Source organism: Macaca thibetana, chromosome 5, assembly GCF_024542745.1.
Source record: "Macaca thibetana thibetana isolate TM-01 chromosome 5, ASM2454274v1, whole genome shotgun sequence".
NCBI lineage: Eukaryota > Metazoa > Chordata > Mammalia > Primates > Cercopithecidae > Macaca > Macaca thibetana.
The window spans coordinates 104,249,189-104,262,061 of NC_065582.1; the positions used below are offsets into that span (position 1 = coordinate 104,249,189).

At 36.9% G+C, this 12,873-nt stretch overlaps 1 protein-coding gene across 10 annotated transcripts in view; it reads left to right on the forward strand.

The window, feature by feature from the left end:
* The window catches only part of DCUN1D4 (defective in cullin neddylation 1 domain containing 4), an 82,192-nt gene extending 69,824 nt beyond the window's left edge, over positions 1-12,368 (forward strand). For 6 of the 10 annotated variants that reach the window (XM_050790619.1, XM_050790624.1, XM_050790625.1 and 3 more), the window contains 3 exons: positions 6,625-6,729; positions 8,830-8,932; positions 9,084-12,368. In XM_050790619.1, the coding sequence (XP_050646576.1) occupies positions 6,625-6,729; positions 8,830-8,932; positions 9,084-9,139 (264 nt within the window). In that variant the 3' untranslated portion in view covers positions 9,140-12,368. Of the gene's footprint in view, positions 1-4,465; positions 4,526-4,703; positions 5,002-6,624; positions 6,730-8,829; positions 8,933-9,083 lie in introns of those variants that run through there. The other 4 variants (XM_050790620.1, XM_050790618.1, XR_007725713.1 and 1 more) reach the window with 3 other exon arrangements.
* The last annotated feature ends 505 nt before the right edge of the window (positions 12,369-12,873 follow it).

A 12,873-nucleotide genomic window follows, 5' to 3' on the forward strand; every position in this document is an offset into this window, starting at 1 on the left:
TTTGTGTAGTTCCCACCTCACTAGTATTTGGCTGCATAAATTATAGTTATCTTTGCCACCTCGAACTCCAAGCTGTGTCTTGTCCAACTCAGCAAGATTGCTGGGCTCAGTTTTGGGTTCCCCCTCCCTTGCTATGGCCTAGAAACCACCTCCACAGAGTAAGCTGGTATCAACCTAGGGCTTACCTTATTTATTTTCTTTTTCTTGGGGATCACAGTCTTGTGTTGCCTGTTTTTCATCGTCTAAAGCCATCATTTCATCTTTTTGTCCAGTTTGCTGGTTGTTTTTAAGTGGAAAGGGAAATCTTGCCTGTTAGCCTATCTTGGTTGGAAGAAGAACTCAAACCTCATTTCTTTCCCCCTCAAATCTTTTTTTTTCCTATTAGAAAAGTGAACTCCTGGAGGTAAAAACTCAACCAGCAGTGAACCTTTTAAAAATCACACTTTAATGAAAATTGAGCTTTATGATATAATTTTAATATCCTGAATATTATATTGCAACTAACAATGGTGGTATATATTAATTATTCTGAATTCTGCGTTAATATGCCTGGAAAGAAACTACAGTACAACACCAGAAAATGATAAAATAGCCCCTTTAACAGCTCTCTACCAAAATTGCAGCCCCAAGAAATGATCAGCCGATCATTTCTTTCTTTCCCTTTGAAACTTGTAGCCAATTTAAAATAGTACTTGGCTATAAAGTTGTGTTATTTTTCTCCTAATTTATCTTTGACTTGAACTTACTTATAGTTGAAAAGGATCCTCAGAAGTCATCTGGTCCAGGCCTATCAATGTAGGGTGATGAGATTGAGAGCCAGTGAGGAGGGGCAGCAGCAGGGCCCGCATCTGCCCTTGACGTCCAGGCCAGTGTCCTTCACAGAGCCACATTGCCTTTCCCTCCACAAAGCTCTCCTCCCCCTGTAGAATCTTGCTAGAAAAAGACAGTGGGATATACACAAGGGCCAACATGATCATTTCTCTTCTACAGTTGGAATTTTGCCTCAGTATTTTTATGCATAGGGTTTTTTGCCCTCAATGTAAATTTCATTATATAAACAAGTATTGTTGTATGGATTCTTTTAAATAAAGCAGCCACTTTTCCTTGCTTCCTTTTTAAAAAAGGACCTAGTGAGAACAAGATTAGGTGAAGAGAATAGACTAAAATACTATATAATTTTTCACTGATCTGAGACTAGTTATAAGTGTCAGTCCATTGGATATTTTACCTTCTCTGTGATGGAGACAAGCTTGCTGGTTCAAAGGTTGTGCAGAGGCTGGCGCGTGGCATTTGGAGGAGGGTGTGTGTGGGGTTGAGTGGGGCGCCGATCAGCAGCATTGAGGGTCAGGTGAGAGCAGAGACCGTGGATTTGCAGTGCTGTTGTTCTCCACAGAGCAGGATGTGTTTCCAGCATTACAGTCCTGCCTTGATGCAGGAAGGGACAGATTTAGAGTGAGAAGTTTGAGAGGAGCCCTGGTGGAGTGATTGAGGTGAACCAGACAGGATCAAGAAGGAAGCAAAGTTAGGAGAAGCTGCTAGAGAGGAAGAGAAAGGGAGGCCTTTCAGGAAAGGGGGAACGAGTGAAAGGGAAGATGGGAGGAGGGCACTGGAGAGGTCACCTTTTCACTTCTTGAAATAAAACCTTAAAGAAGTTGCATGAAGAGTCTTGTAGAGGCAGAACGCTCCAGTGGGAATGGCTTTTACTGAGAGGTAATCTTGTGGCAGGTTAGAGAGCAAGTCTATCAGCCCCTGCATGTACTCTCTTTCCCAGCAGAACGTGCCGACTGCTCTTCTCCAGTGTTTCTGAGGCCATGTTTCAGGAAACTGTAAGCAACCACACAGGTTCAAGCTGGTACACTGTCCTCCTCTCAGTACCACAATGGCCAAACCAGAAATGATTATGGATATTACTCATAGAATTCACCAAGGAAAATTTTGCTAGGTCTTGTGTTCAACAACCCCTGTTATCAGAGAAATTTTCTCTTGAACTTAACCTAAATCTCCTGCAATCATTTGGATTCACTTCCTCTTCTGATTTGAGTCAGCCTTTCATTTGTTAGTTGATGTATTCATCCAATTTCCTTCTCCACACAATGCCACCGCCCAAACATGTGTCCACGTGCACACTCACGCACTCCCCTCACACTTTCCCTCATACTTCATTGTCAATTACAAAGAAAACAGAAGGTAGACCTGGGTCATAGTAAGAATAAGAATATCATGGAGTCATCTAAGCCCACATCTATTACACTGAAAATCTTAGTTTTATCCTTAAGATTCCTCTTTAGTTGTTGCAGAGCGAGGCAAATTTGCTCAGTAGTTATTGGTAGAGCCCGCTAGCCTGTGTGTTTCTTCATATCGAAATCTCTCTTCCCTCCTTACTTCTGAGGGAAGCAGCCTGGTAGGCAGTGAAGAGCTCCAGCTTGGAATCAACTTCCTAGCTCAAGTTCCAGCTCTACCGTTTGTTGACTATATTTAACTCCTTGTGCCTCAGTTTCCTTATTTATAAATTGGGGATTATAGTAATCCCTGTTTACTAATAGAGGTGAAATAAGTTTAAGTGTAAGGCACTTAGAACAGTTTCTAACTTGAAGTAGTTCTCAGGAAAAGTTAACCATAGAATTAGAAATAATTGTTGAATTCTTCACTGATATTACTTAGGTGTCTGCAGATGTCATTTCAAATAATGACATTTTTTGAGAGTAGTGCTTACAGTAGTAGAATCAGATTGTACCAAATAAAATAATAATGAACTCCTGTGCCAGTTGGCAGATGTTTTCCTTTTGTTTTAAAGAAAGTGTCAAGAATTGAGCTTAATCGATTGCCTTGCAAACATTGTTATCTCTAAACTAATGTTAGCTAAGTTCTAAGAGCATAAACTCCCATTCAAAAAATTGTTTTGCTATATTTTTGGTTTCACAAACTGAGCCACAATATTTAAGATATGAGCTCTTTACAGCCCTCTATTTTTATCTTTTGTTTACTTAGGTAGCTGGGTTAAGGAGGACTGCATTTTCTCTATGTCTGTTTTTCCTGTGGCCTCGATTGGAACACCATGACACATGTAATAGGTCTTCGCTTTTAAGGCCTTTTGATTTCATGTACCAATTTCTGACTTCACCATTTATGTTTGGAATTGTGATTGCCTGTATATTATTTCTTGATTCCAGCTAGTCTCTCTTGAAAATCTTCTGGGTTTTTATTTTTCCTGTTGAATTTTTTTCTTTGTAATTTTAATAATTCAGGGTTCCTCTTTTTCATATGTAAGTCTTAAGCTGTAAAGTTTGGTATAAATTGGAAATACATCTTTTGAAATAGTTAGAGGCCTTAGATTTAACAGATCTGGATACTCAGATGTTTAAAGGTCATTTTTGTAATGTATTTATATTACATGTTTACAGTTAACTATTTTGTTTCAGTTGTTAGGTCATTTGTGTCATCTAAGAAAAAAATGCTTAACTGTCACCTCTTACCAGGAGGACCTGTACAGAAACAGTATTATGTAAACAAAGGCACTGGTTTTTTATTTCATACTAGAACTCTAAATCAGATTTTAATAAAATTTCACTGTTCTTTACACTAGCTGTTATTAGTCTTTAGCTTACGGAGTATATTTATTCCATTTATAAAACATAACGTAGACTATTTAGAGTAGGATCCTTTGGTTTTGCAGCTGTACTATATCATTCTATAACTTCTATTTTTAATCTACATTAAGGAAGACCACAAAGTAGAATCTAGTTGTATATTGTGGGGGATTGATATGTCTTTCATGTATAGAGCCTGTTCAGTTCGTATTACTATTTGAAAAATGACACAAAATTCTTTTTATCTTAGGAAATTAAAGTTTATGAAATCCATACACATTTTGGGTCAAGAGGTGGGTAGGGAGAGATGTTTTCATTTCCTTCTCCTTTAACCTTGATGGGCCTTCTGGGGATGCTGGTTGGCTCTTGGCAGGCTCTCAAGGTACCTTCTGTCTGATTCTGACCTTGGGATGCAGGAATCTATTGGTCTGCCCCTTGCTCCTTGGTGCTCCATGAGCAGAGGGTCACAGGATTGGTGCTGACAGCGTACAATTTTAATTTCTTACAAAGAGCTTTTGGATGTCTTCACTGTACTCCTTGAATTTGTTATGGTGATTTTTTTTTTAAATGCCTATAAAGTCGATGGCTGCCTGATAGCATCCTGGGAGATTCATTTCACTTTTAATTGGGAACTCTTTCGCAGAGAATGTCATTAGGATCATTGTTGTAGAGAACCCCCTGCGAGTTTCTCCAATTTTGATGTTTATTAGATGTTTGCTGTGGGAGCTCTCGACTCTTGTTCCCGGGAATTTTGAGTGTTTCCAGTCATGGTCATTTGCACATAGCCACAAGTCCACTCACAGGCAATGTTGGTTATCAGTGAGATGCCACTGTTCAGATTGTGAGTGCATCCATAATATCTTTCTCTTATTTGCTAGGCCGAAGATGGTGTTAGTGATTGAGAGCTGCTGGCTGGCACCCTTGCAGAGCAGGAGTAAGTGAGTGCTGTTCAGCTTTCCAGTCCTGTGAGTCTGATGCCTTTCCTCCATGTTTTGGCATCACTGCCAAACATATGCATTGAAATCCTTCATGATCATCAGTTTGTCAGATGATTATATTGTTGCAAAGAGTCTGTCCAGGTCTTTTGTATCTTTTTTTTCTTTTTTGTCACCTTAGTGTATGTCCATTGTGACGGGGACGTAGGCATTGATGATGATGATGGAAGAAGGCACAATATATATCACAACAAGACTAGAGATTTGGGGTTTAGTGAATGATTACAAACTCGGCAAAGGGAAAACTTTTCCAGAGCGCCAGTGTCGTCAGCCCAGTGCTGCATGAGCTGTTGTTCAACAAATGGACTTTGGCCCAGTCCTGTGGTGCCGCGTGTGTTTCTCAACAGTTTACTCGTTTATCTTGTGGATTGCTTCATAGTATGGTGTGCTGTTGCCATCTGCCACACCTGTGTTACAGGGTAAGAGGAAGTTTTGCATTTGCTTGCACGGTGCATCACAGAAGTGTAAGCCCTTGAAACACAACAAATCAATGCAGTTTGGCTGGCAAAAGGCAGGCAGTCTCTAGATGACCTCTTCTCCTGTCCTCTTTTCCATTGGGAGTGCGTACTGCAGCCCTGAGCAGGACAATACATATGGCCAAGGGGCAGGCAGAGAACCCTGTGGAAAGGAGGTCCCACCTGTTTGCATAGAACTGTGGAACTGAGATACACCTGCCCTCATCAGAATTAAGTTATGTGACCTCTGAAAGAAGATTGATGCGGAGCCATCTGACCTGGTCTATTCATGGACAGTCGTTACACTTCACAACCTAGACCAAAAGGCCAGATCTATTGCACATCTTCCTTAGGCAACAAGTTTCCTTATCTTCATCTACCTTGATTGTTGTTGTTAAGTGAGGCCCTTACATTTGCTGTATAAAGTCCCAATTCAGGGTCATGGCTAGAAATGGTGTGCTAAAGAGTACCTCACTGTTAAAGAGTCCTTGCAGTGATGATTTATTTTATCAGGAGGTATATATGGCTGCATATGTGGCTTAAGGTGGTGGTCACAGCATCATCCCTTAATTTGAACATTTAGATTCCACTCCACTGGACTAGCCAGGCACTTTCTCCCTTTGTAGAAAAATACTTTTACAAATTTCCACTGTAGTTAAGATACCATATGAAAACTAGCTTTGGATATGTAAGGTACGCTTATGGTCCCAGGCCCTCTATTCCTTTCCATGGAAACTGACCACTTGTAGTTCTGGAATGGAAGCATATAAGAAGGACGGGAATGAGAAATTAGGATCCTTAATTGCAAATGTAAGTGGAATGAGCTTACCCTGCCCATATTTAGGTTTATGTTCTTATCTTTTTTCTGGTGTCCTTACGGAATGTTGTCTTTCACTTGGTTACTAGTTAGGTGTATTCTACTAGGAAATTTACATCTTAGAACTCTATCTATCCATCTGTCTATTGAAGGACTGTATTGATAGACTTCCTGCCTTCCACCAGAGTGGGTAGATGAATATATCCTTTGATTTAGAGAGACACTTCAGAGCCCCAGCATTTGGTATGAGCTGAAGTTAATTCCAGCATGTTTAGGTTCAAGAAAAATATTTATCAATGAAATCAAATTGTTGAAAAAAGTATTTTTATTAAGGAAACCTGATTCCTAATCATAGGCATCAAAACCTTTAAGCTCCGTTAAGTTATGTTAAAGGCTTTATGGTCAACAATTAGGATTTTGATAATTATCATAAATGTCAAACATGCAAGTGATTGAGTTACAAGTTTTTATTAATCCCATGAAAAGACTGTAGAAACTGCTACAACATAACTAATTGATTTTGCGTTAGGGTGATCATTCAGTTGACATAAGTCTTTCTCACAGTAAATTTATATAATATCGCAATGCAGAAGCCTTCCATTGTGTTTGACTACCTCCCCTCCCCACCCTTAGTGTGGATGCAGGGTCTTTAAGGTGTATGATAAATGAGCTGTTTACTAATTTCCTGTTGAAGTGAATACACATTTGCAATTATTGGAATTTATTATTTGGGGGCATCTGGCTCATCCTTGTTTTTGTTTGTTAAACAGGAAAAGGACCAGCGCAGCCTAGACATAAACACTGCCAAGTGCATGTTGGGACTGTTATTAGGAAAAATCTGGCCCCTTTTTCCAGTTTTTCACCAATTCTTAGAGGTACCAAATTGTTGTTTTATGAAATGTATGTTTGCTTGCTTAGAACTACCAAATAATTTTATTTACCCATTGTATGTAATTTTTTGTTTGTTGTACTTTTCTGTCTATGTAGGAATTATGGTGACATAATTGCTGTCAGTCAGCAACTACCTATCTTCTTGGAGTGCATCTGTGTATGCGTTTAATGTTGTGTTGCTTCATTCCACATTAAAAATGCATCCAAAACAGCCACAGCTCTGTCCTTTTCTCTCTTTTCTCATCCCCATTTTAAAGCTTCACTTTTGTTTATATTTTCTGTTCTTTGTAACAATAGAAAAAGAAGATTTACTTTCTTTTGACTTTAGATGAACTTCCACTTTTATTAAGCAGAGGTTTAAAAGACAGTCATCTGCCTTCTTACCAAAATTAGTTTGTAATCTGTTCTTATCTACTCTTATCACCAAGTAACTTGAGGACCTTAGATCAATCTAAGTATTAGGCAAACTGACAATATCTCCTTCAGTTTAAATTGTCTTCAGATCAGTATCAAAACAGTCCAGCACTTCATTCCATCATTGTTTGTGGGCTTTAAGTATTGATGATCAGAAATTCTGAGCTACTGGTTTTGTTGAAGTGTCATTCTGTGAGACCTGGAAGTATATGGGATACAAGTTTGAGTTACTTGGGTTGTCATATATGGCATCCTCCTTTCCCTCCCACCCCAAGCCCTTCTAAAAATGGTCCTTTGTTTGCAAGGATGAGGGTGTTGGGTCTTTGAGAAAATGCTGGGCTGTATGATGACTCTGGCTTCACTCTTGAATAATCTTTCTCACAACTTACTTTATGTAATAGTCCAGAAAATTTTAATATCTAATAGGATTCTTTGAGAACTGTTATTAAAAATTTCTTTTAACATTACTAACTGGGACTCCTCAAAAATTTAAAAACTAGTTTTACGTAAGTATCTGTTTACCCAGTAGTCCATGTCGACATATAATCTGTTCTGATTTCTCTGGCAATCCGTTGAGATGAGTTATCATTATTTGGAAAAATAAATAGAAATAGTTTCCTGTTCTCAGAGAGTTTAGCTGGATTTGCACCTGCGTGTAAAGAGTCTTAAGCTGGAAGACCTGGCCTGGAGGAAATCTGACTTTGCATAATTCCAGGTGCATCATCAACTGTTTCAGAACTGGTTTTTGCTTTTACTTGCTTAGAAAGTTAAACTTATAGTCTGTGCTTTGTTCTCTTATATTAGTCTGCATTTTTCTTTAAAAAAGACAGTATTCCTCTCATTTCAGCTTTTCTTGTGTTTGCATCCTCAAAACCATTGGCCCAAATCTCTTTGCTTTTTATGTACTTGTATTGTTTTACTATGTTTCTGATTTTAGTGGGGAGGATTTAAAAATCATTGGTTCTGGATTTTATTTATGAATCTTTGTACAGGGATACTGTATTTTTAAATAGATACATGGCAAAATTCTTGTCTAAGAGGAATAGAAAAACTATTTCACAGCTATTCTAGTTTCTTTTATGATCAGATTCCAGTTTTGAATTATTAGAACAGTAATTTTTTTCTGTGACAAGAATACCTAGTTTTGAGACCACTTGCAGCACTTACTGGATCTCATCAAGTAACCTGCTGCTGCATGTGCTTTAAGCCAAAGGCTTGGCCATGGGCAGTGCTGGTTATGTCAGGGGTTATATTAATGGGACCTACTCTTTATTTAGCACTTACTTTGTGCCAAGCACTGAATGAAGTGTTTCACATGAATTAGTAAATCATCTCTTTTAATTCTTACAATATCTTTATGAAGTAGATATTATCCCCATTTTATATAAAACAGCTTTTGCAGTTTAGAATTTTCACTTCTGGGGATGTATAATCATGTTATTTTGATGTGCTTTCCATTTTGTATTGAGACCCTATAATATTTTTGTAATGACAATTGTCATCTTAAATTCAACTCTTACTCTCCCTCACCATCCTCCTAGATTGGTGCTTAACAAACCTCAAATGCAAAGAGTTAACCTTACATGAACTTAAATGTTGATTCATAGAGCAATTGAAACCGTCCCATTTGTTCAAGTGTCAGTAATTCATATTACTTTTCCCTCCATCAGCAATCAAAATACAAAGTTATTAATAAAGACCAGTGGTGCAATGTCCTAGAGTTTAGCAGAACGATTAATCTTGACCTCAGCAACTATGATGAAGATGGAGCATGTAAGTACTGCCGCTACCCTTCTGCCATTCATGTACCTTTCTATATCATCTTCATTGGGAAAAGCCTTGGCTACATCATTATTATTATTATTATTATTATTATTATTATTATGATGATTACTACTACTACTGTTTCTCTCTTTCACTCCAGGGCCAGTTTTGTTGGACGAGTTTGTGGAATGGTATAAAGACAAACAGATGTCCTAGGACTTTATGCATAGCAGCGAGAGAGTCACTGTTACCACAGTTATGTCACCCATTAGCCATAAATTGCTGTTTGTATTAAAGCGCATGCTGCTTTTCTTGCACTGTTTCCCTTTCGCAGGAACATGTTGGTGTTTGCTATTGAATTGGCCAGCTCTGCTTGCTGTGTGGCATTGTTCTCTTCGAAGGCTGCTTTGCAGTTTGTATTTACACTACAGATTGGTGAATTTGCCAATGTCCTCACTGTGATTATGTGTATATTGCTGTTTAAATTTTGTATATGTGTATAAAAGGAAAAACCTTCACCTAGAGATTATTTCTGAAAAATGTATTGTAAAAATAATTTTGTGGCATTTCTAGTCCCTTTTTTGAATGAACCAATTATACTTTATTTGGTCTCCTATGTAGCATATCAGAAAACACGACAAAACTGTTACCATGAACAAACATTGCCAGAATTAACCTTACTATTTAAGAGGCCAACTTCTGGAAGGAGGTAAGAGTCATAACTTTTCAGAGGCATATGCCAAATATCATTTGGTATATTTAACAATATTAGTGTTCTAAAATGACGAAAGTTATAATTATTTGAACATATAGATATGTAACATGCCACAAATTATTTCCACCACACGAGGTATATAAGTTGTTTATTTTTTAGTGTTAAAACTATAGTAGCTTGAATGTAGGTACCAATGAACAAACTCAAATTGCACCTCTTTTCTTAAAAGAATGGGATTTAAACTCTTGTAAACATTCTTTAACTTTTTTGTTCGTTTGTTTTCTTTTTTTCCTTTTGCATTCTTCTAGCCAGTGATTGATCTGCTAATGCTTTCTTTGCCACTCTAAGTAAAATTTATTTTGCCTCCTCAATGAAAACCTCATGGTTTTGCTGGCTATTTATAACTGCATCACACTTCTAGTTGTGGCTTGAATTTTCAATTAAGCTTTCATGGTGTGTAATTTTCCAGCCTTTTGAGAAAACAAGCATACTATAAGTGAGAGCTGTTTTGTTTTCTGTTTTGTTTTCCTTGTTTGTTTGTTTCATGCTAGGCTTTTCCTGGCAGCATGTCCATTGCAGGCAGTGGACAAGAAACCACCAGCATTGAGCTAACCCAGTACATGCTAGGACCTGTCCTAGAGGGGCCACTTTTCATTACCTGAGTTATTTGTACAGAAGGGTGATGGCCATTATTTTTGTGGATGAGGAAACAAGAATAAACAGAATGGTATTTGTAGGTTTGTATTTTATGTCTTTTTTTTTTTTTTTTTTTTTTTTGCCATTCTTGAGGAAATATAGAGATGACGTTTTCACCCCAACTATCTGGTGCTATTGAATGACTAATTCAGTCCCTAAAGTTCTGTGAAAACACAAAAGTCTAATGATTTGAGTGAGTGGTGCATTTGAAGAAGTAAATGCTGTCGTCAGCAAGATCCGTGATTTAAGCATGTGATGATTGGAAAAGGTTTGGGTTATTTGGAAGTCTGGCTAAAAATTCTTTTGGGTGACATGTGATCCTTTAAATGGCATTAAGTGAATAAAGCACACAGACAATGCTACTCTTGACCACTATTTTACCATTTATTTGCAAACAGTGTTCACATTTTCATATTTTTTCCCTAACTAACCCACCAAAGAAAGAAATTTTGTATGTATATACAGTGCGTGTGTGTATACAAAATCATGATATAGTAGAATGCAACGACTTTCTTTTTCTACCAAACTAAAGGTTTTATTTGCTGTGAAATAAACCAGAAGTTTAAAAAACCCTGTAGTGATTAAGCATACGTAACCACTCCTTGTTTGCAGATTCACTTTCAACCTTAAAAATTAATACCAGTTTGCATAAACCAATATCTGAAAAGAATAGAACATGTTGATGGCAAGCAACAGCTATTAAAACTGATGTGATGGATGCATTTGTTTTGCAGTGGTGGCTGGCGTAGGCAGATTTGGATCTGTGAATTGATTCATTTTCAAAATCATTCCATAAAGTTAAAAAATACACTTTAAAGGCAACAGGTCATACAGTTCTTTAAATTTGATCAACTGTAGCTTTATTTAAAGCAAATGTAAATCATAGATGGAGTTATTTTAAACATTATGCTAGAATATAGATTTTTTTTTAAATGCTAATAAGCACAGTTAATTCTAAAATGAGAGGATTGTTACAGGAGGGAGATGTTACAGTTACTCCACAATCAACATGTTGATGGTAGGGAAAAAACTGTGTAAAAACTATTGCATTATGTATGATAAGAAAGTAAGTATTCCAAAGGGATAATCTTGCATATTAAGAAAGCTCCAAATAATCTTTAAATTGCCTTGAAAAATAAACTTCTGTGACCGCTGAGTGGCAGAGTGCTTACCCTTGGTTTTCTTGATTTTATATAGTTATTTCTAAGGGGAGAAAAAGGGGTCAGAGTAATACATTTTCTTAAAAACCTCTCTTAAGTTGCACAAAATTGAACAATCATCAATAACTTATTTACTGGCTACTGTTGAATAAATTAGGGTGCCTTCATCTGGGTTTTCTTTAGTACCTAAGTCTACAAACCTTTCTCTTTTTCTATTGTGTTTTGAACTCCACATTGCAATACTCTGTTGTCATGGAATACAACCTTTAGATGTTTGCTGCTGAAGTAGGTCAGAAATTTTATTACTTGATTTGCCCCAAACATCCACTGTAATGTTACATGCACCTTTTTTGAAGCATGAACTCTGAATTACGTTTTTATAAATCTGACTAGACAAACCTAGATTCTGGTTTCACAATAGATTTATTTTGTCTCTCACTCTCCATTTTAACAGTGCTTTTGAAGTTTATACAGAAAGCTTTAAAAGTTAGTTTGTGTCCTTAGTTTTTATTATTACAACTGCTAAAATACCTCTGTAAGCCTTATCCTTTATTCCTTCATATGTTGTATAATAAATGTATACATTTCGTTGACCAACTAAAATGTTGGGTGTCTGTAAATGAGACCAAAACGTGGGTTGCTTTTTTCATAAAATAATTTCTATTGGGGGTTACTGTTCAATGGCAGCAGGTAACCTATAACTGTGAATGCTTCATGTCGTCAGTATTTGCATTACATTCATAAAAGTGTGCAAGTCCTGTGACTCCCAGCTTATGCCACCTAACTTGAGTAAAGCAAACTGGTTTTAGGTTTCAATGAAATTGATGTAAAATGATATCCCATAAATAAAAAGTATTTGTGTTTGGTTTCAGAACAGATGTGTAAATTTTTTCTTCTCTTCTGGCTTTCTCTTCAAAAACCATTTAAGGTAGTCTTTAAAGCATTTTTCGTCCTTTTTTGTTTGTTTTTTCCAATTTTCTATTGAAAATTTCCAAAGCTACAATAATATAATGAACATCTGTGTACCTGTGACTTAGATTTTTCAGTTGTTAACATTTTACCGTATTTCCTGCCTTACTCTTGTGCTATACATGTGTGTGTACTTCTCACTTTCTGTAAATAGATTCTGAGAATAAATTACATTATGGCACTTCACACCTGATATTTTGGAATAAGGGCATTCTCCTATGATGCATGATACAATGGTACAATGATCACGCTCAAGAATTTTAATGGTGGTACAATACTATAATAAACTGTGCAGATTTAAATATCCCCATTTGTACCAGTCATGGTCTTGATAGCTGTTATCTTTTTAATCCAGGGATAAGCATTGTATTTAGTTGTTACACCTCTTTAGTCTCTTCCAATCTAGAAAC